Source organism: Mauremys reevesii, linkage group 9, assembly GCF_016161935.1.
Source record: "Mauremys reevesii isolate NIE-2019 linkage group 9, ASM1616193v1, whole genome shotgun sequence".
NCBI lineage: Eukaryota > Metazoa > Chordata > Testudines > Geoemydidae > Mauremys > Mauremys reevesii.
In genome coordinates this window covers 7,235,928-7,263,377 of record NC_052631.1, presented here as the reverse complement: position 1 = coordinate 7,263,377, position 27,450 = coordinate 7,235,928, and the positions used below count along the sequence as shown (strand labels likewise).

Sequence of the window (27,450 nt, the reverse complement as noted above, 5' to 3'; positions counted from 1 at the left end):
CAAGAGAAACCCATTTTTTTAACCATCTTTATACAATTAAAAAAACACTCAAGACATCCAGGGAGATTTTAAGCTGCCTGGATCTTGCTGCTGGCTTGCAAACACTTTTGAAAAAGGGCTTTGTTGCCACCCTCTGCCCTTAAAAATCACACAATATCAGGAGGGGACAGCGCTATATACACTTTGTAACTCTCCATATTGTTTCATTGAGGTTTAAGATGCATCTTTGTAAGTTAATTCTGAACAAAAGGGAGCCTCTGACGGATAGTAGAAATCTCAAGTGCAAGAGTTTCACTCAGGTAAACTGTTCTCCAGCTCTTATCTTAGATGGTGGTATTGCTGGACATGGTTGAAGAGTAATCCCAATTCCATAGTGGGCTGATTTCCTATCTGCATATTATATACATACTTGGATCCTGTTGAGAAATAAAGTTAGCTATGTGAGCTATTACATAAGTCTCTTCATTAGACTATGTGTGAGCCCTGCTCAGGCTTGTGCCATGATCAGAGACATTTATTCAAAGTCAAACAGAGGCGAGAGGTCATTCTTTACACCAGGATGTTTTTAATCACTCCCTGAATTAAATATTGGCAGATATAGAAAGTTCAAATATCAGCTATTTCCCCCCAAATTTACAAGACTGGCTTCCGTCATGCCAGAAGCTGAGGGCCTCCATGCACAGTCCTGGCAACCGACACTGTGAGAGCTCAAGTCTGCTCCCTTCCCAACATCCATCTTTAAGAGGCAGCGTTTTCTGACCCCCCTCCCTCACAGATCAATGTCCCCTAGTTTAGAATACGTGGCATCATCCAATGGCCAAAAAAATCCTGAGTGGGCAGCTTCAATGTATCCTCCCATAGAATTTATTCCGCATCCCCCCTAAAAGGACAGCGGCAAGGTCAGCATGCTTAACATATGACCTGCCTATTAAGGGTCAGCTGATCTTGGGGGAGGACAGGGGCAGGAAGTGGCACAATGACATTTACAAGAATGCTGCTCCTGAGGGCTCTATTACCAGCATGGAGGAGGGTGCAGGAGAGGGATGGATGGAAAGGACACACATTCACTCCTGCTGCACACCCATGCATTACCCTGCAGTTGCTGATCCATAGTTTTCCCCACAAAGGAGAAAAGCAAAGCTAGCGTTTTAAAAAATAAATAAATAAATAAAACACCTGGCTTGAGCTAGTGTGTCTAACTGTCGCTAGCATGGGAAGCAGGACGAGAGAACGTCTGGTGTTGCAGCTTGCGTGCTCAGACCCATGCAAATCCCTGAACCAGGGGCCTTAACAAGTGTCAGGCATCTGTTCCCTTTTCTAAGTTGAAATAAAAACTTACCCAAAGAACCAGCAACTAGGGGGACAGAGAAGGTCAGTCATATCTGGGGCATAATCCTCTATACAGTACTTTATTCCCTAAGTATGTTTCTGTTATTAGCTAGCCCTCCGTGAGGTAGGAGAGTGAGTATTAGCCCCACTTTACAGAAAGGGAAACAGACACAGAAAGGTTACATGGTTTTGCTACTATCACAGTGCAAGTCCATGTCAGACCCAAGATTTTAACTAGCCAGGTGTGCCTGATGGTAAGAGGTTCTCCCTCCTTGAGAGAAAGCACAAGTGCCTCTTCTCATTCCAGGCTGCCAAATGCCTTGGGCTTTTCCTGCCAAAGGAGTTCCTGAGGCCCAGTCCTGTGCTTAGATGACTAAGCCATGTCTGTCCACCAGCCTTGCCCGTGTCCCTTCGGAAAGGGCTCTCCACAAGTGAGTGGGAATGAATTGTCCATTGGCCTCTTTACAGCTCCATGAACATCAGTAACTCCAAATAACCAGGTCATATGACCACATTTATACAAACCAGAAATGGTTCAAACCCCAAGAGTTAGATTTACATGGAATTTGTATGTATTTGCCTGTCACCGCTACATTAGGAGTGAATGGCTCCCAATGGATAGCTTATAATACATCATACACAGGCCACAGAGGGATCTTGGACATCAGTGTCTCCTGCTTTTCCCTTGTGGTTCTCATGCTGTGCTGTGACTATCCCACGTAAGATGCCATCTGGGGGGCTGGGAATACACAACAATTAACGATGGGATTGTCAGTCACTTCGATTTCAGGTCCCACACCTATGCACCCTGCACTGGCATTGCTCTTGCTCTGCCCACCTTGCCAGGCAAAGCCTGGCCAGTAAGAGATCCCTCCCTCCTCCTCTAAGGGCAGCAGGAGTGCCTCTTCTCATGTCAGGCTGCCAGGTCAGTCTTGGTCGCCCTCAGACGACTCTTCTTCCGCCTCCTTCAGCCACTGGATAAACTTCTGAAGCTGCAAGGACAATGAAATGTGATGAGGAAAAATAAACCCCGGAAAACAGCTACTTTAATGAGACCACTGCAGTTCCTCAGCATTTGACCACTTCCACGTTAGATAGGAGAGGCCGAGGAACAGGGAAAACAGACATAAAAATGGACACTTAAATCCAGGTGGTATGGGCAGTACAGACTCTTTGGAACCCACAAAGGAGGCCTCCTCATGGCCAAGGTACCCCCCACACCCTAATAAAAAGAGGCAAAGTCTGCCTGGGAGAAGGGGAGTTTAGATCCAGAGTTGTTCCATCAAGGGCTCATGAGAAGGAGGCATGACAGCTCCACCTAATTTTCAACAAGCACATAAGGTGGGCGGTGCAAGGAAAGCTGCTGCTAGGAGAAGACTGCTCTGAGAGTATGTACTTTGCTCATTTTGCCTTTTGAACCCTGTTTAAATAAGCAGCTCTAGGCACTGACAGGTTTTTAAAAAGGGAGTTGACTTCACGTGGGCTCTAAACTAAGCAAATCTGGGCTCTTCCTCAAAGAGGGTTTTCTTTCTGTACCGTTTGCGGGAAAGGCTTTGGAACTGGGCTTGGCCACATCCGGATACAGAGTTCCTACCCATGGAGAGGTTTATGCTTGTTACAGCACAAGCCAGTTATAAAAGGGCTATTCTGATACCAAGCCGCTCAGTAGTGCCAGTGCTCAGTGAACCATGCAAATGGATGAGAAGAGAGAGCCAGGTACAGTAGCTTCAAAGGAAACATGTAAGGAGTGATAGTTCATTTCCCTGAAGCCCATTTCAAGTAGTTGCCTAGCTTAGAGAGGCTTCTCCATTACTCAGAGCATAGGGTGATCCCAGCAGTTTCTCGAGCAGCTGTCAGTAAATATCTCCCTCTCCCACTGCCTCATCCTTCACCCCAACCAGAACACTCTGGTTATGGCAGAACACGGCAGAAAGCCAAGCTGGGCTGCCGTAAGCCAATGCATTGTGTGTTTCATTACCTGCCCTGCTGAGAACCCAGCTTTACCAGAACCACCTCCGCCCCAAGGCTGACTGCAGCTGCTAGTGAATCCCTCCAGGACTTGGACTTACCTGCTGGTTTTTACGAAGCTGCCTGCCCTTATCAGATGTGTCCCGCTGAGAAAACCAGAAGAGAATCATCTCCTCTGCCAGGATTTCCAGCTGGTAAAAGGTCATCAGCACCTGGACCAATCAGAAAACCATAAATGGGGCGACAGAACAGTAAAAGGCTGTGTATGACAATCTGGGACTTCCACCACAAGCCTCAGTGGGAGAGAACGGGATGTGTATCATTGTGCTTTTATAGTCCCCAATACCCATACTTTTCCTGCTGACACTGAGCCCCTGAGGTGAGGTAGCTCTGATGCACACAAGGTCCAAGTCACAGCTCCCCTCATGGCTTTCAACTCCAAGGATGCCGGGAGGGGTATTTAGGAGTTAAAAGCAATGAAGGATTCCAAGGGGACTCCACAAGGTCATCTCCCTCTCCTTGGTAAAGCACACTAATAACAAGCACCGAAATGGATCTTTCAGGAACCTCTCGTGTCCGCAGACCCAGATGGGCGTAATTCTGGCAGCTGCAGTAGGGAACAGCACTAACGCGGTTCAGCCAGTCCTAACTGGTCGTCACATCTGCAACACAACCCCGCACGCCCTTTGCTAAAAGGTGCCTTATAGTGGGTGTCAAATGCAATTGAACATTTGTAGAATCAAGCTTTTGCCTGACGTCATGCTGAAAGGAGGATGCTAATGCACTCTTGCTTGGGGGGCCTCATCACCCCTCTGTGCTCAGCCTGAGGAGAGACTTTGCAGTCAGTCTCCTCACGGCAGAGGACTGAGAAGCTGGGCTACATGTGCCAGCTCCAGTAATGAAGTTTTACTTCAACTCCTGGCCACCAGGGAAAGTCAGGCTAGAACAATGGATACAAGCCAAACAATCTCTGCCATTCAAGGACATTTTGGCTTACTGAGCTGAAGGCTTTTGGCGTCAGTCCAGGCTAAGTGCTCGTGCCATTAGCCAGAGGCACTGGTACCATGAGATAAGATTCCTCCTTATTGGGGAACCAAGGTGTAGGCAGATTTGCAGGACAGCTCTCTTCTGGAAGTGACAGGCATAATGTTGTGCAGGCACTTGTAGAGGAATTATTCATGGAAAGATTTCTAATTGGGGAGTTTAGCTGCAATCTTAGATGGCAGAAATAATCCATTAACACAGAGGGAGTGTGTGTATATGAAACGTGTGTTTAACGCTTTCTAGGACTGAAACCTACAGTGGAAAAGCAGATCAGCCACACACTACCTTCATTTTGTTCACTGCTTTCCACCCAGTTCAGCCTGAATATGAAATCCCACCCTCTTTCCAGCCTTGCCTATCTCCCATCTTTAAGTGTGACAAAAGCTATTTTATACCCCCTCGCTTTTGGGTCCAAGATGGTGGGTTTGGGTGCCTTCAGAGTGTGAAACTGGCCTCTCCTCCACTCCCCTCCACTACAGCACCATGGAAGGGGTCCCTCTGGGTTAGATACTGCTAGATAGCAGCTCCAGACTGCATGTCAACCAGTACTCCTCCATAGCAGGGCTCAGTCAGAGGCCTGGGCAGACACAGAGGAGAGATTTTAATCACGTTCACAGATGTTTTTTCACCCACCCTTCCCAACAGACACATAAGCCTTCCTTTTCTGATAGAAGACAAGCTGATGGCACCTACAAACCACAATTCACTACTGTGCAGGTGGAAGCAGAAGTCCTTGCCACTGTGAGGAACTTACTTTGGCTATGGATGTGTGGAGGCCATCATGTTCGAGGAAGAACTCCTCAATGGCAGATAAGGCGTCCAAGTGATCTGATGCCCGCTTTATGTAGTTCTTAAACACTGGGGACCACTTCTTCAACAGCTGCAGGAGGAATCAGAGGAAAGGACAAAGGTTCTTGGATTATGAGACCTTTAAATAGAGATATGTGCATGTTCAATGCGGTTCCTCAGTGGGAACAGACTGGTCTGGGGAAGCCACTCTCCCATCATTCAGACCGTCTAATTACATACACAACACCGTCCCCAAGAGCTGAGTGAAGTTAAGGGGGCAGCCGGGGTTACAGCACAGGACTACGAGGTGACAAGTCCACTTCTGTGTCCATGTTTTCCTGTCTGTAGCACACAGAGGATGTGTAACTATCTTGCTTAAGTGCTTTAGGAGCTATGGATAGAGTGGTAGGTATTCTCACAAATGAGTTCAGGGGAGCAGAGAACTCAAAGGATGTCACTTCACAGCAGACAATGGCAAACAAAGGTACATCCCTGAGACTGGGACATGATCACTCCGCAGAGCAGCTAGAGAAGGTGCAACTGAAAAGGAGCAACTGCTATAAATAGAGCAAAGACTTAGGCCGTGTCTACACTAGAGATGTTACAGCAGCACGGCTGTACAGGCTCCTGTGTAGCTGCTCTGTGCTGATGGGAGAGCACTCTCTCGTCGGCATCATTAAACCATACCCAGCGAGCGGCAGTAGCTATGTCGGCAGGGGAGACAGCGCTGTTCACACCGGCACATCTGTCGGTGTAACTTATGTCGGTCGGGGGGGGGGGGGGTCTTTTCACACCCCTAAGCCACAAAAATTTTACCAACGGAAGTGCTAGAGTAGACACAGCCTTAGTCACTGTACCGCTGTCTGCCCACTGTCCATCCCCTCTAGCTGAACCCAGGCAGACACAGCAAAATGGGCTGCCTCCAAAACAAAAGCACAGTAAGAGAAGTTCCCAAAGGCTCAGTCTCCATTTGCTTGTGTGTTTGTCTGGAAGCTTCTTAGGACACCGCAGCACCTACTAGAATCTGTTACAGGTAAAGGGGGAGGAGAGAGGAGAAGCAGGAAGCTGTCACGTTACTGGCTGATCCCGCTCCAAAGTTTATTTTTCATTAAACCTTTTGCTTAGTGATTTTGTGCTGTGTTTCTAGCTGAGAAATGGGGGGCTGGGCTTGGGGAGGAAAACTTGAGGGCAGTGCAGGAGGTGTGCATCCTGATCCCAAACCACAAGATCTTTTACAGCAGGGGTTCTCAACCTTTTCCCTTCTCAGGTCCCCCCAACATGCTATAAAAACTCCAGGGACCAGTGGCAGGCAGGGGAGCTGGGGGGCTCCAGACTTCAGCCATCAGGTGGGGGGGGGGAGGCCTCCGGGCTTCAGCCCCATAGGAGTGTCCCAGCTGGGGCTCCCCATGGCTCTGCTCCCACTTTCAGCCCCACAGGGGTGCCAGGGATCAGGGCGCAGGCTTCAACTGCAGGGCCCCGCAGCCCCCTGAAACCAGCTCACAGACCCTTTGTTGAGAACCTGTTTTATATCACTAGAATAAGAGAACAACTGAACACAAAGTTGTCCTCAGCCACATACTTGGCTAGTTTCTATCACCGACACTTCTCCCACCAACTCCTGGGTGGAAGCATCTTTGCCAGTTGGAAAGCTCTGACCTCTTCAATGCCACTGTGACACTGGCAGACCAGGTGCCAGCTCATGCCAAGGCCCTTTAGGCTTCACTGGACACTGACAAATGCATAGCAGGAAACCAGGCTGGCTCACCTGTGTGTAGGATTGTTAAGATAGGTATTGGACTTATATCAATGTGTAGAGTGTTGAGATTTTATGAAATGCTTGTATGTTGCCATATGTATTAATCTCACTTATAACCTCAAGTATTACCTTGTAGCATGCGATATAAAGTGTTTGTTTTATAACTGTAAAATGTTTGTTCTGAAACTACGTGACTTACCAAACAAGAAAAATTAAATTAAAAAAAAATCACCTAATGCAAAATGCTGGATTCCTACAGATGGCGTTGTCTCCTGCCTATCAGGATGTACTACTGAATCCCAATGGGCCATTGTGGAATAAAGACTTCCCCCCACAGCCCTGAAGAGGGTAAGTGCCCAATCCCTCATCCCATCACAGCTTGAATGCTGGAGGAAGGGAATAAAAATACCCATTGAGCCAAATGTATTATTCCTTTGCTGCTTGAACTCTGAGGGGCAAGGATTTCTAAGCATATGCAAGAAATCCCTAGCTGTTTTGCCTGGGTTAACCCTAAAGCAATGGTTCTCAACCCGGGGCCTGGGGCCCCCTAGGGGTCCGCAAGCAGGTTTCAAGGGGTCCACCAAGCATGGCCAGCATTAGACTTGCTAGAGCCCAGGGCAGAAAGCCGAAGCCCCATCACCCAGGACTGCTGTGGTACAGCTGGCCCATGGAGTTTTTATAGCATACTGGGGTGGAGGGAGAGCTCAGAAAGAAAAAGGTTGAGAACCCCTGCCCCTAAAGGACATAGAGTGTCTGCTCACTATAGAAGTTGCTGTTACCTTTTGAAAATTGACTAACTCGTATGTGGATGATTACCTGCTTTAATCTTGTAAATACGAGTCATTTATTTTTCCTAGTTAATAAACCTTTAGTTAGTTTATTACAGGATTGGCTACAAGTGTTGTCTTTGGTGTGAGATCTAAAGTGCAAATTGACCTGGGGTAGTGACTAGTCCTTTAGGATTGGGAGTAACCTGAATATTTTGTAATTTTCGGTGTAAAGTGACCGTCTATCACAGAGTCAATCTTGCCTAGATGGGCATGCCCAAGGGGACTGTCTGAGACTCCATGTGAAGGCTGTATAGTGCCTGAGGAGTTCACACTTGTTACTTGGTTGGTGACATCGAAGTATGTAGAACTCACAGCCTGTTTGGGGTTTGTGCCCTGCTTCTTAGCAGTCTGCCCTGAGGGTTGGATTCTCGCTCATGAGCCCCTCCAGGCAGCATGGACCCTGGGCAAGTTTCCAAGCCTGCAAAGGCTGTGAATGCAGAGCACCCACAGCAACTCCCAAGGCAGAAGGCAACAATGAATGGCTCCTCCTCTGCTGGTGGCAAAGGTACTATTAGGAATATGTTGGGGTCTTTGTGACTTCCAGCATCCAGCAGAGGAGAGGAGAGGCCATAGTGTGGGAAATACAAGTAAGATGATGTGTATATTATATCAATGACGATTGGCTCACAGGACAATATCTGTAATAGGGCACAAGGGTAGAGTAGTCCTGATGTTGTAGCATGCACAGTTCCAGGAACTACTTTAACCTATGGGCAATATGTTTAATGCTGACGCTGACTTCTCCCTCCCCATCAACCATCATTTTTTATTCCTCTTTGGAATTTTTTCCTCTCAAATGCACCTCAGCAGTCAGTTAGCATGACCAGGCAAAGACGTGTTTTGTGACCCCTTCCATTATCACCTTTAACAATAAGCAGGCAGAATTTTGGAACATACCAGAAATGATTACGGAGTTTAAAAAAGCAAACTTTGATTACAAAGGAAGCACAAAGTTCTAAATACACCTGCCATCCTATGTGATGAATGAAGCTAGCCTGGAGATGAAAGATTTTCAATACACAGCGTTATTTTAGAATGACCAGGATTGTGATACTTTGGGTTTGCCACCACTGAAGAGAGACAATTTGCAGAGATATAAGGCTGGCATAGGAATTTTCACGACTTCTGCATCTATGTCTGGTAGTTACCCAGCTTCAGCCAAAAATCTAACACGTTCTTGACTGGAGTTAATTTCACGTTCTTGTCAAAGGAGAGGCCTATCAGATCATCCTGCACTGGGTCTAGTCAGTGCTCCTGCGTTGACAGCATCTTGAATGAAGATGTTTGAGATCCAAAGATATTCCTTCGGCTGCATCTCCACTTCCCCAGGACCCTGGTATGAAAGTGCTGTCATGAGGTGTGATCTGCACAAGTGCGACCAGGCTGTGGTTCTTACCTGCCATCATCTTGGCACCATCCACACAGATTATCTTGTTAAGCTCCCACTGACTGTGACCTTTGGCTGAAAGGTCTCCGATGAGCACTCATCTGTGCTGTTCCCCGGCACAGCTTTATAAAAGAGTAAAGTCTGCTTCACAGAACCAGTGAAGACACACCTCAAACACTAGAAGCTGGGCAGCAGCAGACACACCGGCTGATTCATTATGGTGAACTGCTAAGCAGTAACTTTTCCCGAAAGTAATTGCTCTTGGACAGCCTCACCCATGTCACTAATACTGCATCAAACAGGGTTACGTGACAAAAGCACTGTCTTCAACTTGGCAGCTGCTTCAGGCCCTATAACTTTTGAAACCATGTCTAACGTCCGGGGAAGGATGACGTTTTCTGCAACATTACGTGCCTTATGCAATTTGTAGAGATACCAAATAAGATGCCTGCTGGGTGTTTGGGTTGACATTGCCAGTGTGAGCAATATAGTCTTACTGATTTTTCAAGGCTTCCTGTTTTCCCTGAAAAATAACCTTGTGCTTATTTCTTCACTGATGGGTGTTTGGCTTCTGAGCATTATACCAATATTGAAGGCTTCACACTCATGGAAAACAGCACTCCCTAACACGTTACACACTATGATTTCAAGTCAACGTAAATCTATATGTCTTAACTATCACTGGTTTCAGAGGGGTAGCTGTGTTAGTCTGTATCAGTAAAAACAACGAGGAGTCCTTGTGGCACCTTAGAGACTAACACATTTATTTGGGCTTAAGCTTTTGTGGGCTATAACCCACTTCATCAGATGCATGGAGAGGAAAATACAGTAAGCAGGTATAAATATACAGCACGTGAAAAAATGGGAGTTGCCTTACCAAGTGTGTGTGTGGGGGGGGGCAGTGCAAGTGGCTGGAGGACCTAGACCCACTCCTAAGCACCAGGAGAGAAGTCCCAAGAAAGAACAGTTAAGAAGAAGTCTTAATTTTCCATGCCCCTGAGTTTTAGCTGCTGCTGAGGCCTCCTGCTCTCTGGCTTTCTTAACTCTCATGTTCCTCCAGCCTGACCAAAATGTACCTTCTTCCCAGCCTCTCCATCTTCATGTTCAAGATTATACCATTCTGAACTTATCTGTATTTTGCCTGCTGGCACAAACTGAAGCCCTGTGTGCTATTGAGTCCTTCTCCCACAAGTGCCTTCCCCACTTACTGCCATGCTGTTGCGTACACCTGGAATGTTCGCCCTGCTTCCGCAGGCCATGCAGCCTCCCAACTCCTTCAGATCCCACTTCTGAACCCCACACTCCAATGCCAATTTACTAGAATGGTGTGTCCAGTGCAAAAACCAAGAGACTGCCAAGTGCATAACTCTCCATCCCATCCCCAGCCCTCTTCTAAGGTTCATGTTAACATATGGTGCTCAGCACAAAGGTGAACACCCAGCTGTTGTTCCTGTAATAGTGCCTGAGACTAGTCTAATTTAACTCAGGAGGACCAGGACTCCTCTCTCTAAAACACCATGTCATGGTAGAATAACAGAAAATATATGCAGACTGAAAGGAGTGGGGAAGTGTACTCACAGGAATCAGCATTACACAGTAGTGTTGGGGGTCTAACTCTGTGTCCAGCTGCTGCAATGGGAACTCCATGACCACCTTACTGAGCACCTGCATCACCTCCTTCAGGCCAATGTTATAGGCATATCTGTAAGGGATGGGGGAGAGGATGTCAGACTGACACACCTTCTAGGACCATAAGCCTGTGCAATCTGGCATCCTGCCTTCAGCCATGGCAAATCACTGAAGTCTATTCTTCTATTGCAGGACATCCATTACATGTTAACTTCCCAGCCCTGGGCCCAAGTCTTTTTTTAAGCATCATGTTGAGTGTATTCATGCAGTCAGAAACATGCCTGCATTGCAATGGGTCTCATGAAAGATCACATTCCTGAAGACCCGGTTTCAGAATGTAACATGCTGTCTGGACAGGGACAGCACACTCACATTTACTGGTATGATGCAGGAATATGATGGGGGAAACAAGAGAAACAGACTTGTACTTGAGAAGTGGTAGGTAGAACACATCCAATTAGACCCTGAGCTCCAACCCTCATCAATCTGATCGCTTTCAAAGTGAGATAAGCATTACTGTTCACCTTTCATCACCCCTACACAGACCTGGGAGACAAACCAGGTCCACTGCCATCTGCACTCAGGAAAAAGTCAATTGGTTTGTCTGTGTCTCTAGTTTATAGTCTGCTCCCAGTAGAGAGAGGACTTTAATGAGCCCCAATGGGTTTGTTCTGCTTAATTATCCTCAGTGACAGCAGAGGCTGAAAGGCGAATTCTAAAGCATGTACAAGCTGAGGTTACCCTAAGCATGTTAGCAGTGGAGATGCTAACAAGAGCTAACGACAGACCAGAATATCACGAAGGCTAAAACCCATGAGCTGCTGTGTAAATAGGGTGGAAATGCCACACCACACACAGCTTCTTGGCTCTGGACTTGCTGGCTGAACGTTGCAATGTATGGAGAGCGGCAACTCCCTGGCTAAACTAATGTGTGGCTTTGCTCTAAAAGGACTGGTGTTCTCCCATTCCCTTCATAGGCACCCAATGGATATTCAGTCCCTAGCCCGAGAGCTCATGGAACAACAGCTAAAGCTAGCTGGGGAGGTTATGGAGCGAGAGCACTCTCTGCATCGCCTCATGTCACTATCTTCACTTATCACTATCTCTTAAGCCTGACTGCTGAAGAAACTAACTGGATACTGATCGCAACATGGGCTAGTCACATGGTTTCCCTTCTTCCCCCTTTCAAGCCTCTTAGCATCATGCTCATTAGACAAAAGACACTTCAGAGTCAGGGACTGCAGTTCCAGGGGGAGCACTTACTTGAGAGAGTTGATTTCCAAGACCAGATTATCACAAGAGATGTTCTCCTCTTCACCCCTCTGCAAGGTACCCAGAACCTCATTCTGGAAAACTGTCACCAACGCAAGAATAGGCCATTAGATAGGAGAGGGAGAAGTCCAGCAAACAGCATCTCTCACTACAGAGAAACCAGCCCCGTGACAGGAGCAGGGACAAGCCAACTAAAGAGCTCCACATTTTCACTCCATAACCCAACACATGCGCACAGTTATTCCACCTGTAAGTGACTGTAGAGCATGTATAAAAGTAAAGACCTGCCAGATCCCACCAATTTAATTCCTAGGCACCAGTGCAGGACTGTCTCCTACTGCACCATGTGTTCTCCAGGGTTGTATGCAGACCTGTTTTAAACGACTCAGGCAACAGGGCTTCTACAACTCCCTTGACAGGCTATTCCATGACCTAAGGGCTCATCTACATGGAAAGTTATACTGGTATAAGCCAAGGGGGAATTTAAACTCATATGACAAGACTGGTGGATGCACTTAAACTGAGAAATAGCCACTTATACCAGAACAACAAACTCTTTCCAAGTCACATAGGCTAAACTGAAAAAGCCACTCATAAGAGTGCCACATGGGGCATAATGCCAGTGTAACGACATTGGCTTAACTATACCAGCAAAATTTTCTCATGTAGACAAGCCCAAACACATCTTGTGGCTTCCTGGATGTGCAGCAGGGGGAGAATTACTACAATAAGCTGCTATGGAAAGGGAACACAATCTCTGGCAAAGACAGCTTCAAAGAGCCTTTGGTCAGGAAGAGGGAAAGTCCTTCTCAACCTTCCCACCTGGGCCCCTATGCATGTACTAACCAGGCAACAGCATGGAAGAGAATATCAAAGAACTGTAACAGGAACAAGAGAAATGCTGGCCAGGAAGATTGGGGGCCTCTGAAGAGGGAGGCGTGAGCTGGAGCAAGGCAGGAACTTTCAGTGCACACAGTCACAGCAGCACAGGGCTCACCCCACTACTCACAAGCTCTGGGCCCTTCCCTGGCTCTTCCAGCATTCCCTGTAGGCCCAGGCCTCTCACCTTTGATGTCATCCAGCTGAGGAGAAGCAGTCCGACTGTCTGGCTGCTCAGAGCCCAGACTCAGGTCGCTCTCTGTCTCACTCTCTTCCTCTGGATTCAAGGTGGGACCTGATAAACAGGAAAATGTAACCTTTTGAGGGGCAACCCTGAAAGCAGAGGTGCTGCAGTCATTTCCCAGCTGATGAAGCTGGAATCCAGGCAGGTTTGAACAAGCTATCCTTGTATGGGCTTTGCTACTTACAGACCCAGACATCCATAACCACTGAGTGGGGCCTGCCACTAACTTGAAGGGGCTTTGCCAGATCCCTAGGAGCAGGCAGCATGGGTCAGTGATTAAAGCAAAAGCATCCCTCCCAGCCAAACTGCTCACTCGTTGCAAGCAGCGTGGGACTCTCACTTGAGCTGGAACCTTGCAGAAAAACAGATGTAGCCTCTGAGCTGAGCAGTTCTGGTGGAAAATGATGATCAACATACATGCCCCCCATCCCCGAGGGGCGAAAGCAGCAACTCTGTGCCTGGAATGTAATGGGCTCCCTTCATCATTCAGACACAGGTTTGAAGTTTGTTATTGTGAGACAAAAGGCTGGAGCAGAAGAGGCAAGATCTGGGACCATGGTTCAAAGAGCACAAGAAGAGTGTTTGGTCAATGCAATGCATCCATATCCACCATACTCTACACGGAGCAGCCATATCCACCGTACTCTACACGGAGCTCAATGGGAGACTTCATGCCACCCAATCCCACAATTATGGACTTCACTGTTTGGCAGCGATGGAATTTGCCACAGGATCCATCCCTAACTGTGCTCCAGAATCTCAGCTGCCTTTTTTTTCCCCCTCTTCAGTAAAATGTATCTAGCCTTTATGGCTGGGCAGGAAGTTTTCCAAACATGTCCTTAGCAGAACTGGGGCAGTGACATCTGCCTGCATCTGAAACAAGGGCTCCAAGAGGGATGGGATTTCCCCATTCAGCTGAAGTGTCAGATTTCTAACCCAAGGTTGTTCCCCCCACTCTCTCTTTTCCAGGGCTTTGTCTAATCTGAGTTTTGACATCTCAATAATGGACTATACACCACTTTGCTTGGGGAGACTTCCTCAGCCTGGTTCAAGACACCACCTTCGATGACCTTAGATACGAATTATTATTTGTATTCCTGCAGCATCTAGGAGCCGTAGTGATGGACCAGGACACCCCCCCCCCCCGTGCTAGGTACTGCACAAACACAGAACAAAAAGATGATCCCTGCCTGTTACTAACATCCCACTCAGCAACTCACTGAAATAGGGTACATGCGTTTCCATTCTCAGCAGTCTATATCAAACCTTTCCTCACCCCAAAGGTTCTGTCTCTGCTCTTCCTCATCTGCTTCATTCTCATCATCTGCTTTCCAGAGGTAACCTCTGCCCTCTGACCCCACCTCTGCTTTGTTATAACCTGAAAGAAGAAGATGGCGTTTAGAAGGAAGGAAGATACTGGGACAGCCAACCAACCTGAAATTGATTGGCCTCTAGTGGGAGAGTGAGGGGAGGGTCAGAATGACCTGCACCAAGCTGTATCCCAAATATTTAACCCACAGTAGGAGGGTTGGGTCTCCCATCCATGCACACAGGGTGCTGCTCTCATTAACCTAGGCGAGTAGAAGATGACCAGGCTGTTCTTTCATCTTGCCCTACAGTGGCTGGCTTGACACACTGACTCACACTCTGAATCCTACACAAGGGGCCTGACAGAACCAATATCCCATGCGGGAGGAGCGTTAAGATCCGGTAATCCCTGGGGTGCAGTGGGAGAGAATTGAGGGCCAGATGTCTTGGCATCTGTCCTGAATTGAGTGACTGTTCAAGCTGTAGCCTGTCATCTGTAGAGAGCTCCCACCCCAAGACAAGTGTCCACAGATCTTTATGATGAAACAGGAGGTTGGGTTCTGGAGAGGGCAGGTAGTCACCAGTAATTTGACTCGACTATTAGCTTGGTATACTGGATATCCCTCTTTCCCCACTAAAGGGGCACAGATGTCAAGCTTAACATAAGACTTTTGCTACCAGCTTTGCATTTCAGCAAGTTTGGAACACAGGCTGGTCCCAGAGGGTGAAGCCCCACAAAGGACAGGACCAAAGGGCTGAACAAAAGCTCATGCACCTTTCAGCTTCACTTTGTTTTCCTCCTTGTTCACTCCAGAATCATCACTGAACTCATCGTCGTCCTCCTCTTCCTCATCTGGTGAGTGCAGTGAGATCACTGTGCCCTCGGGGAGGGTGATGTTAGGACCTACCACCACCTAAAAATAAAGGACTTACTTATCTATATAAGGAACAGAAGCACAGCTCCCTACATTGCCACCTCTCATTTCCCCCCCAGGAGCCAAGGGCTGCCTCAAAGAGTTTCTCCTGGAATTGCGTAACATTGAAACATATTTGGAAATATTAGCGGTGCCTGGGCATGTACCCTGCTAAATAAACCAAACTCCTTGCAGAAGGGACAAGGTGGGGGCAGTAGCCTATGCCCCAACCAGAAGAAAGGGCCTGGAGCACGCGTCATTCTAGCTACTGGCCAGGTCCTTTCAGTTTAGTATATTCAATGAGCAAGTCTAGTAACTCTCCAAGGAGTGTGGAGAACCTTGCAGACACTGAAGCAGCTCACCTGGGAAGTAAGGACGCAGTGAGGATTTAATTTGACCTTCTCCTTCACTTCAGCCTCATCACAGACAATAGACTGGCGGATCTCCACGTGGTCTGCTATGTGGACACCGTTCCAGAGGAATGCTCCATCCAGGATAACTTCATCCCCTATTAAACACCACCACAAAGATGCTGAGCAGGGCAGATCACAGCTCTCACTCTGTGCTTCACTAGCACTTTTCCAATGCTGAATGCACCAGAGAGTATCCAACCCATTAGCTCCAGAACTAGAGGGTACCCTTGTGTCTCAGTGGAGGTTTAGATGTCGTGGCAAAGCCAGCCTCAGATTTCAGCAGCCACTCCTTAGGCTAAGCCAGGGAAGACAAACTGAGTTAAGGTTTCTGTAGAGATTCAGCAAATGCTGCAGTACCAACAGGCCTCCTCCTTACAGTAATTCAGCAAAATGGGGAAAAATGAGAACAATGGAGGTGTATTTGAGGCTGTGAAGTTGGGGCACTAGGAGGCTCATGGGGATGAGCATGGGATACAGACATTTTCACCTCTAGAATACTGGTCTGAGAGGAGCCCAGTAAGTTATTGTCTTAACATACATACACATCACCTCTCTTTCTTTTTCCTGTAGAAGCAGCAAAGAATCCTGTGGCACCTTATAGACTAACAGATGTTTTGCAGCATGAGCTTGCCCTCTCACTCAGCCTGTCCCTGCTGGGGCATTAGCTCCCACCCCAAAGGCCTGGACCTCTTTAAAAATTAAGCATTCAAGACTGTACAATATATACTAGCTTAACTACTTGTAACTCCCTTCCTTCCACTTTGGTTTCCCCTAATAACCCCATTTCACCCACTGCCTCCACTCCTCTCCTCCCACAAAAAGTACCTTCAATCAGAACTGAACTCGCTATAATTCCAAACAACGTCAGGGCTTCCCCTCCCCACGCCTCCCATATATGGCACTCACCTATTTTGCAGTTTTGACCGATGACACTGTTGGTAATGGAGCAGTTGCTGCCAATGACCGTCCCCTGCCCAATGAGGACGTTCTCGTCCAGCACGCTGCCGTGGCCCAGGCTCACCTCTGCCCCTCGGTAGATGTTGTGCTTGGAATGGGTATAGCTCTGTGTCTCATCATCGGTGAAGTTCATCTCTGGAGTCATAGGATAAACCCAGCGCCGGATGATGTCGGAACACACGGCCTCGTACATCAGCAGGTTGGACACACGGGCACCATACTCCTCTGCTGTCACATGCATATGGATCTGGTTCCCCAGGACCTGGGAAACAGACAGAAGCATGTTAAGGGACTCTTTGCAGAGGAAGGCTCCCTGCACCTGAGCAGGGTTCTACGCCATGTTAAATGTCACCCACACACTTTGCCGCCACAACCCATCCCTCTTCTTTGCACTCGTTTCCATACAGGTACTTCTGCTACCATATTCACTAAACAGCCTTCTCAGACACTACAGGCACTGGGGTCTGAGAGTGTCATGGAAGCAATCACCTGAATCACATCCCAAATATTCTCAAACTCCAGCCTCCCAAATGCATTACAAGCCAGAGTCACTATCACCCCAGTGGCTTTAGGAAGGCATCTCATTTGCACAAGCCTACTCATTTGTTTCCAAAGACACCCACTACAGAACCAACATGATTAGCCAGGACAGGTATACAAGGGGATGCTTCAGGGTGGGGTGAGGGACATTGGCAGAGCTATATGGGAGGCAGTGGAATGGGAATACCAGGATGGTCTTCAAGTCAAGACCCAGGGGCATCAGCAGAGCTCCGTGGAGGCAGCTAGCACACATCTGCTGACATGATTTCAGATCCCCTATAAGTGCTGAAATTCAACCAAACAGTAAGTCTGGAAAGATGAAAGGGCAAGTGCAATAAAGCTATGTTATCGCTATTTGTATTATGGCAGTGTCCAAAGGCCCCAAACAGGATCACAGCCCCACCGTGATGGGTGCTGTCAAACTCAGGAGACAGTCCTTGCTCTGAAGAGCATAATGTAAAACATGGCACCATGATGGTGAAGCAGTAAAGGCTGTGTCAGTTTGTAATTTAACGAGACTTAGCTTTCATATTTCCTATTCTTCTGCATATAAGCTAAACCAGGAGCTGAGAGCAGGTGCTTTTGTGAATTGCAGGAGATCTAGTTGCTAGTTTAACGCAGAACTGTTCCCAGCTACCCGAGAACCTCCAGTGCCTATCACAACTTAGAACATGTTACAGCCCAGCACGCACAACCACCTGTGCTGACATGGAAACACCTCATCCCAGACAGCACACAAAAAGGTCCCAGCCACCCACTGAAGAGATGAGGTGAAAAGCCAAAGGCTCCTCTTGGGTCAGACAGAAGTGGGTCTCCCACAATACCCCTCTCCTTACCTCCTCGTTCACCAGCAGGCCACGCACAAAGTCATCCCGAGTCTGATAATCAAAGTTATCTGTGAACAACTCAGCCACCTGGAGACAATGAGAGGGCAAAATTCAGAGGACATTGCCAGGAGAGCCCAGGACAGTTATTAACCCCAACCAGCCACTGCCAGGGAGCTCAGCAAAGTACAACACAGGAAGACTGCTTTTGTCCTTCTCCTATTGGCATGAGAAAGGCTCAATCTCTTCCATGGAAGGTGCTGGGGCTTCCCATCTCCCCTTCCATAGTGCACATTAGTAGAGTCTGGCTTTCGGGAGGGCGGGGGGATTACTTCCAGCTGATTGACCCCGTCTAACTTTGTAATTTTGCTGAGCATGGAAGACTGAAGACCAGTTCTCCTCCTGACAGTGGAAGAACAGTTACTGAGTCTAGGGCATGGCAGGGAACGCCCTGGACATTACCACCAACAAGGTACCAGCCATCAAGAACTGACACTTCACTTGGTCCCCGAACCCCAAAGGTGCCATCTCCACTATCTTGGACTAGTTCCTCCATTCAGCTCAGACCAGGACACACACACAGGCGCTTCCTGTTGGACCTGTTTTCTCAGCAACAGACACCAGAAGCTGAGAGTGCTGAGGCAGCCCAAGAAAGTATCATACTCCTGTGTCCGTGACAAGCTCCACGGAAAGTAGCAAGGAATGGGATTGGGGCTCTGGAATCCACTCTACGCTCTAACAGTGTGTTTCTACCATGTCAGCAGCTACTCAGAACATTTCAGCCCTCCAGAACTACAGCAACTCACCTGTGGGGAGCAGATGCTGATATGGCAGTCCAGCAAGTCATGGCGCACCTCAACCGTCTCAATATTGCTCTGGAACAAGCTCTGGAAAGAGAAGAGAACACAGTACAGATTGAGCGTTTCTCATGTGGGAGTCAATCCAGAACAACACTGCAGCAGCTGAGGACAACATACTACGAATACACTTCAATTGGATGGAAATCTGGAGGACACATCACAAGTCACGAGATACGGGCAAAGTACACAACACACAGAGCAACTGTGCTTAACGTGTGCAAAATGGTCTCACACAATACTGTATGCCAACCAGGAAAGGTTTCAACTCAGCAGTATTCCCACATGAAAAAATCTTTCCAAAAATCTCCTATGACAGAAGCAGTATCACACCTTTCCAAATGCCAGCATTGATAGTCACTTCATTGGCTGCCAGAGAACAGCCTGAATCATCTGTCTCATCCTTTGTTACACATACAGAATCCCAAGTACAGAAGTTACATGAACTAATTTATACCAGTAAAACTGAATTTAGAGGAAAAAGAAGCCTATTTAGTCTGTTTTAACCCTGTTAGGGATGGTGGGAACTTATCCCCATTCTTAAAAACTTGAGGGAACTTCAGAGCACATGCCTGCATGGCTGTACCATGCCACAGGCTGTCATAGAAGGGGCCAGCTTCAAAAGCTACTTCCCATCATCTCTTCTTCAGAGGGAGCTGTAAGCGCCATTCTCCCCACCCTAGACTCAAGAGAGAGTTTTACTTTGGAGTGGGTTGCTTGACCGCATTAGCAACTTTCCACCTGACACACACTCTGCACGTACCATGGGAAAGCGAAAGCGCTTCAGCTCCTGGGTTCTTTGGTAGTGCAGGACACGGTTCGTAGTGCTGTCCATAGCAAGGATGATGTCATCCTCCTGGCACCTAGCACGGTGACCTGGTGAGGACTCTTTGAAAATCATCGTCATCACAGACACGTTCTTGTCCAGCTTACGGCGCATCCTAAACAGGAAAGGAAGAGTTTTAAACAATGCCTCTGAAAAAGCGACACCAATGAGCTTGAACAAGCCAGGCCGGTGCGCCTTCTCCCCAGTCACCCACCTGTGCTCCTCCAGAGCTGCAGAAACATTGATGTTGGACACCACATCTCCAGAGACGAGGAGGAAGTCAGAGCGGACTAGGGACTTGGCATCGACATCCCTTAGCACATCACCAAGTGAGCGGTACAGGTCTGAGGTCACAATGCGCACCTTGTTGGGAGAGGTGCGGCGGCACCACTTGGACTTACTGGAGGGGAAGAAAACAGGTCAGAAGGAATGAAAAGGGTGATTGTCTAGTTTAGGCTAGAACATGGTGGTCCAGCGTGGGGGGTTGTCTGTCCACACATGTAAAAAGCAACCATGTTATGATGGCTGGCCCATTGTCACATTTAAGCATAGTTATTCCCGTAGCAGAGACAAAAGAAAGTAATGCTCCAAGACGATAGCTTAGAGGACACTGACTTCCTCGTGAGCAAGATCTTGTGTGGAGATTCGTGAAAGAAGGGGAAAGACACCAAGTATTTATGCAAAACCAAAGAGAAGAGTTTTAACCTGTAGGCAACAGCTGAAGGAGGGAAGAGATGAAGCTGTATACTCCTCTTTAGCACATGAGCCTAAAGATTAGAGAAGCTAAGGACATGTAGCAGAGAGCTGACCCCAGCCTGCCAAGTGCACTTAAAAGTGTTACAGAGCAAGGCCCAGGACTCCTCAGTGAAAGCCAGTAGTTTAAGGAACATCAGGTACACAATGTTATTAAATATCTAACCAGGAAAGCTCTGCCTTTAAATATGAAAAAAGAAGACAGTCAAGACCATCATATATGAAATCCTCAGACAGACATAGCCCACTTAACTATTCCAATGCATAAACCGGTTTTTTAAAACAGATTTTTTAAAAAAAAAAGTGGGCCACACTAAACACATTAAATCGTGGTGATGGTGTGGTTCTGCCCCCTCCTCCTCCCCTCCTCCCCCGACCTCACCCGCGCTGGGCGCCTTTTGCTTGGTGTGAACTGCAGACGCCCATAGCACAGCAAGCATGGACCCTGCCTCAGCTCCATACCTCATATCAGCTCCATTTCGCACCTCGCGCACTTTTGCATGCACTGACCTCCAACGAACCGCGAGTAAGAGAGAGGAACCGGAGAACAGCCGCGCGATGGGCGATGATGTGGACGTGGACACAGAATTATTCACAAACCCCCGCCGCTGCTTTGGGATCCTGATGATAATGGGGCAGAGATGATCCATTGAGCGCATTCTTTTGGGCCCGGGAACAAGGGCACTGACTGAACTGACGTGGGTGTGTGTGTGTGTGGCAGGTGTGCAGTGGCTGCTTTGGCCGTGGGGCTAAACTTCTCTTCATGGACATGGACTTGTGACTTGCTTGCCCTGCCCCCCCCCGCCCTAAGATGAAGATGATGAGAAGAGCAGAGCAGAGAGGCGCCCTGTGGAAGCTTACAAGCAGCTTGCTTGCAAAGACAGCCACACTCAGGTCAGTCGGGAATCAATTGGTTGGGGAAATCTACTGCTGGGCTGCATGCAAGTAAGCAATCAGCAGCTGCTAAGCTGCTGCTGAAGGTTGTACTGGTGGGAAACGCAGGCATAGTGGATGGCTGCTGCAATGGGATTCCCTAACTGTGGGGGGGCGATAGATGAACCCATATCCCTATCTTGGCACAATGGTGCAGCAAGTGTGGGTGGATCACAACGTTTCACAAACATCCATCCACGTGAGGGAGGGTTCATGATGCATATTCGTTCAGAACAGACTCTAAGCGCTTGCGGCAGCAGGCAGGGACTTACTTCAGAGACAGACCAGAAACAGTTGGTTGGGTTGAAATGCCTGTCGTTCCTGGGGACCAGCCTACCCCCCCCTGATGATGCCATGAATGAAGCCACCACACAGGCAGCCTGGACAGTGGTCAGATCTGTTCAATTACAGGCTGAGCAAGTGCAGAATGGTGGTGGAATGTGCATTTGCCCTCTATGTTCCAATTGCTTTGCTTGCTGCTGTCCTCTCCTCTCTGAGAGTAAAGGGGAGAGGGAGATGGCGGGGTGGAGGTTGAGGTGGGATCCTGAGGCCGCTGGCCTTACGCCATTACAGCCACACAGGATTAGAATTAGACACACAGAAAGGAGAAGCGCAGAGAGAGAGAGAAAACGAGACGAATTCATCAATGGCCAGGTACAGTGTGACTGCTGTGTTGTTTGATGAACACCAACCCCCTTGATTGACTCAGTCCTACAGCTTACTATGCAAATAAAAGTCACTCATTTAAAAAGCATTAATTTTTTATTTTTCATTATAAAGCTGATCTGTGATCCGCCTGCGAAGCTCCAGCCTCCACACGCCGGTCTGATCACGTCATGCCCCACAGCAGCAGCCGTGCATCCCGCCACCGCTGATCTTCCTGCCGCCACGCCGCCTTTTTTTTGCCGCCGCTCCTGCCGCCACCTCTCATCATCTCTGTCCTCCCCCCTCTCACGTTCACTGGCCTCTCCCCTTTTTTTTAAATTTTCCTCCTTCCACTCTCATTCATGAGCTCTCTTTCATGCGTAACTTCCATAATATCAGAAAACATCAATCTCTCTTCTCTTTTTTCCTCGCCCTTATCTGTGCTAGCCTTTGGGATGGAGGAATAATTTAGAAAGATACATTTTACATTTTAACAATTTATGGTTATACTCTGAAAAAGTGAAATATTCCTTACACATAGCATATGTGATTTCCCTACAAGGTTTTTTTTTTCATCTTAATGTGACTTGCATCTCTGGGGTTACAGATCTCACAGACACAGGTCCAGGCATCAGGATTCAGCTTTCCTTTTTTAACCAGGTTATCCTGAACGATATCACTTTGCTGAGGATAACAGAACAAGATAAAGATACTGATTTGCTACTACATGCATGGGGTGGTAAAGTGTCCTACCATGGGGGGCGGAACAAGGATGCTTGCCCCAGAAACTTCTGCAAAGGCTGTCCCTGGGGGCTTTCTCTCTCCCCTCGGACATGTTAAAAACTTTTTTCTAAGTAATACTCTGTCTCGAATCATCCCAAGTCCTCAGGGGGCAATCAATCATAAAAAAGGCTTGCTTAAAAACAATGTTTGCTATTTGCATGAAAAAAGCCTGGCTGCTGGGGGGTCACGGTGCTGTGTGCTCTCTGCGAGTCTTCCTCTTCTTCTTCCTCTTCATCTTCCCGTCAGTCCCTGCTGTGGCCTTTAGCAGTCATAGCCTTAGAAATTCTTTCAACCAGTGCTACCCACGTCCTGCTTTCCAAAGGAAGAAATGTTCTCTCTTCACGTGTTATTTACCTTGCTGTATTCTCAGCTATTAGCAACAGCTGGTAAATAAGGATATGCAGCGAGTATGCTCCCAGGGCCAGCAGAAGCTGGTAGAGACATTGCTCAAATGATCCCTTTGGGACAATAATGGGAGTAGCACCCAGTTTTCATTAGCCAAAGGGGTCACTGTGATATAAGACCTTGGAAAACATTCCTTTACAGTCAGCCGCAAAGGAAGATGAGTATCAGGGAGTAGCCGTGTTAGTCTGTATCCACAAAAACAGCTTCTACTGTCTGGTGGCATCTTAAAGACTAACAGATTTATTTGGGCATAATCTTCCGTGGGTAAAAAACCTCACTTCAGATGCATGCCACCAGAATTGTTGTTTTTAAAGGAAGATGATGTTCCTTACTGTAAATGCTCCTTTATCTCAGACGACTTCCAGCAGCAGAAGACAAAGGTTTCTTCCACTCCAGTTGCAGTTAGGAACTCCAGGGTGTAGTCGATCATGACCACGTTTGCCAGAGGAAGGAGAACCTAGGGAAACGGGACAGAGTTAGCTGAACCAACACTATACATCAATCAAGGTCAGCAACAGGCCAGCTGCAGGAAAGAAGAGTCAGCGGTGTTGGAGTAATACAATCATGACTCCTTGTCTCATGCTCTAACTGTTAGAAAAAAATATGCCAGACATGAGGGATGAAGCCACAAGAACAAAATTAAAAAAAAAAAAAGTTTTTTGTTTTTTTTTAAATCACAGAACATTTATGCAGGTAATGTCAATACATCCCATCAACTGGAGATTCAAGTGTCTTCTTGAAGGTAATTTATAACTGAAGGATCACTTAAGCATTTTTTTCTGACAGTGAGATTAAAAATTATTCCTTTCTCAGCCAGTGGACAAATATGAATCTTGTAATCATGATTGCCATGAATATTTAATGAGACACTGAAAGAGGATAATTGTTCAACCTAACTCCAGAGGTACTGCTGTCTCCTATAGCACCAGAGCCTTAAGATTTGGGCAATTCAAGCACACCTCTACCTCGATATGATACAACCCGATATAACATGAATTCAGATATAATACAGTAAAGCAGTACTTGGGCGGGGGGGGCGGGGGGGGGGGAGTGGGGGAATTGTGTGCTCCGGTGGATCAAAGCAAGTTCAATACAACACGGTTTCACCTATAACACGGTAAGATTTTTTGGCTCCCAAGGGCAGCGTTATATCAGGGTCGAGGTGTACGCTCTTCTCTCATTTGCTGGTGATTTCATGGGAAACATTGTTGCCGCTCTGGGCAGTGGCTTAGCCTCTTCCCCATCTACCACAAAGGCATTTGTCCCTCCCCTGCAGAGAGGCAGCTGCAGTTCCTATATCAGCACTGGCAAATGAAAAGCAAACAGTACTATAATGTTCTCTAGTCCCCACAGTGGTAGTTTGGATTTCTGGTTTATTTTTCCTCATTGTGGGGGTGAAAAAACCCCAAAACATTCCCACAGGAATAGCTGGTATGTGTACGCTATTTAGAGTCAAAATCTTTTCCCACACTCCCCCTATTTATGACTTACTGTAATTCCCCAGTGTCTAGTCTGCAAGAGGGCTACAGGAACATTTATGGGCAACGTAGTTTCCTCAAATGAAGCCCTATCTTTCATTCACACCCAGGAGAGGCAACACAAGATAAGAAACCAAACTGCTGCTGTTATTGCATTTGAAAATATTCCCTCCAAATTGTGCACTTAGAACGTATTGTATGTTTTAGCTATTACTGTCACCCTTGTCTTCTCCCTGTCCACATTGTGTTCTACCAACTTGTCATGTCTTGTCCCTAGTTAGACTATAAGCGCTTTGGGGCAGGGGATATTTTGTTTTATATTTGTACAGTACCCAGCACAATGGGAATTGTGCCATAACTGAGGCCTCAGCATGTTACTGTAATACAAATAAGACTATTCAAAATAGTTTCAGAGCTCAGTTTTCCATTCTTCATCTACTTCCCTTTCAACAATTCAGAAATTAATGTAGTGAAATCCTTCACCCCCATTACTCTCCTTTCTCTTTCAAAGTTAAGAGGTGTGCTTATTGATCTGGAAAAAGGGGGTGCACGGTGGCATCAGTCACATTAACCACTGGACTCCCCTTAGATTGCCTCATTTGAAAGCATCATAAACTGATCTTACAAGATATTAAACATCTGTGTGTGATTTACAGGCTCTTTCCTCTGAAGCAGTTTCTTGCTGTATTTAGGTACTTTGCTTCTTAATACACTAAAATCCCTAGGTAAGGATTTAAAAAGAATTTCACAGATTCACCAAATATAAAGCAAGATAAATGTCATCCAGTAACCCCTGTATTGAGCCCAATAACTTGTGTATGGCTGAAACATGTCGTCCAAAAAGGGATCCAGTCTTGATTTTAAGACCTCAAAAGATGGAGAAGCTACCAGTTCCCTTGGCAGTTTGTTCCAATAGTTTATCCCCTTTACAGTTAATGTGTGCCTTATTTCTCATTTTTATTTCTCTAGCTTCAACTTCCAGCCATAGGTTCTTGTTCTGCCTCTCAACTCTACATGAAAGAGACCTATGAACGTGCTTACATGCTGTAATCAAGACACCTCTCAGTCTTCTTTCTGATAAATTAAACTTCAATAAACTAAAATTGTCTCCCATAGGTTTCAATGGGACTCTAAAAATATTTTCTTGTTGAAAGATATCATGGCAGCTTTCACCAGCAAGACCTGTCACTCCACCAGGATGATCACATGGGAGATGGTAATAGCATGCTTTTCATAGCAGGGCAGAACTCTGTATGAGCCTGGACACTTTCAGCACATGATGCAAAATCTCTTTAGTCAGCTATTTTATTAACTCACAGTGGCAATTAGTCCTTCGCTGGTAAACTACCAATTTCTTGTTCTCCTATAAAAGCCAGTGAGATTGCTATCAGAGATGCAGAATGAGTGTTCCCTGTTCTGGAACCATATTCTCTTGAACTAAGGTATGTAAGGGCTAGGCTACACTGGCAATGCTAATGCGCTGCGGCGGCAGCGCTTTAATGTGGCTTGTGTGGTTGCGGCGCAGCGCAGCGAGAGCTCTAAAAAACCCACCTCCATGGGGTGGTACTGTACAGGCTGAAACTTGCTGCGCTCAGGCGGCTGTTTTTTCACACCCCTGAGTGAGAAAGTTGCAGCACTGTGAAGTGCCAGTATAGACAAACCCTAAGAAATAACCATATTGGAGAATTGTGGGCACTTTATACTTGCATGTAACAAATCATCACTCCCCGCCCATCACATGCTGTTGCCAGAGACTACCACAAACAAGTATCTGTCAAATCGTTCTCGAAGAGCTTTAGGAATACTCCCTATCCTCCCCCCGGGTATATCCGTACAATTATCCCCCCATTTTACAGACAGGGAAGTTGAGGCTTGGACTGCAGAAGGGACCTGGCCCAGGTCCCACAGTGAAGCGAGGAAAGCGCCAGGAACAGAACCCATGAGTCCTGCCCGCTGATCCCCTGCAGTTCCCTGGGGCTCAGAGCTCTCCCGGGCTGTCTCCTTCCTCTGCAGCTTTGAGGGGGTTCAGGATGGTTTTCCCCACAGGATCGAACTGGCTGAGGTAGCAGAGTGGGCAGAGAAACCAGAGGTGAAACGCGGGAGGGGGTGGGAGCTCCCGCCTGCTCTCCGTTCTCAGGAGGGGCAGCAGCCGAGCGGCCCTTCCACCGGGGCGGGGCCCGGTCTCCCCAGCGGCGGGGAGGTCCCCGTCGGTCTCTCTGGCGGGGCGGGGCGGGGGAAGGGTCCCGGTTTCTCTGGCGGGGAGGTAGGTCTGGAGTCCCCGGCTGGGGGAGGGGAGGGGAAGGGCCCCAGGCTCCCCGGCTAGGCGGGGAGGGGTCCCGGCCGGCCCCAGGGCTCCCCGGCTGAGGCGGGAAGGGGTCCGGGGCGGTCTCGCTCACCCGGGGCCGGTCCTTGGAGACGGGGAAGAAGCGGCGATTGAAGCTGTCCGCGACCAGCACGGCCTGCAGCGGGGGCGGCGGCTCCTCCTGCGGGTCCGGCCCCCGGGCCCCGCCAGACCCGGCCCCCCGCCTCCCAGAGCCCCGAGCCGCCATCATCCGTCTCCTCACGGACGCACGCGGCCCCTCCGCCGCGTCCGCTTCCGGGTCGCCCCGGGTTCGGATTCCGGATGGAGACGGCACCTCGGCGAGGACATACCGCCCCGCTCAGAATGCGAAGGGGGATCCCTGACA

The 27,450-nt window shown here is 47.9% G+C and overlaps 1 protein-coding gene across 1 annotated transcript; it reads right to left on the bottom strand.

The window, feature by feature from the left end:
- Positions 1 to 542: 542 nt before the first annotated feature.
- Positions 543 to 27,400, bottom strand: EIF2B5 (eukaryotic translation initiation factor 2B subunit epsilon). The gene is made up of 16 exons (XM_039488748.1): positions 27,160 to 27,400; positions 23,618 to 23,742; positions 19,981 to 20,166; positions 19,704 to 19,881; positions 18,890 to 18,970; positions 18,096 to 18,173; positions 16,669 to 16,981; positions 15,712 to 15,857; positions 15,211 to 15,349; positions 14,404 to 14,505; positions 13,071 to 13,178; positions 11,996 to 12,086; positions 10,682 to 10,805; positions 5,096 to 5,221; positions 3,399 to 3,509; positions 543 to 2,321 (listed from the first exon to the last, which is right to left on the bottom strand). The coding sequence occupies exons 1-16, from the start codon at positions 27,313 to 27,315 to the stop codon at positions 2,256 to 2,258; spliced, it is 2,130 nt and encodes a 709-aa protein (XP_039344682.1). The 5' UTR covers positions 27,316 to 27,400; the 3' UTR covers positions 543 to 2,255.
- Between the last annotated feature and the right edge of the window lie 50 nt (positions 27,401 to 27,450).

Bases quoted from the DNA above. Each gene is read 5' to 3' on its own strand.
- EIF2B5 (XM_039488748.1), bottom strand. From the start codon at position 27,315: ATGATGGCGGCTCGGGGCTCTGGGAGGCGGGGGGCCGGGTCTGGCGGG. The intron at 18,174-18,889 runs GTGAGTTGCTGT...CATTGTCTCCAG, and splicing joins TCAGCATCTGCTCCCCACAG to GTGGCTGAGTTGTTCACAGA. The intron at 16,982-18,095 runs GTAAGGAGAGGG...TCTGTTTCCCAG, and splicing joins GCCTGCTGGTGAACGAGGAG to GTCCTGGGGAACCAGATCCA.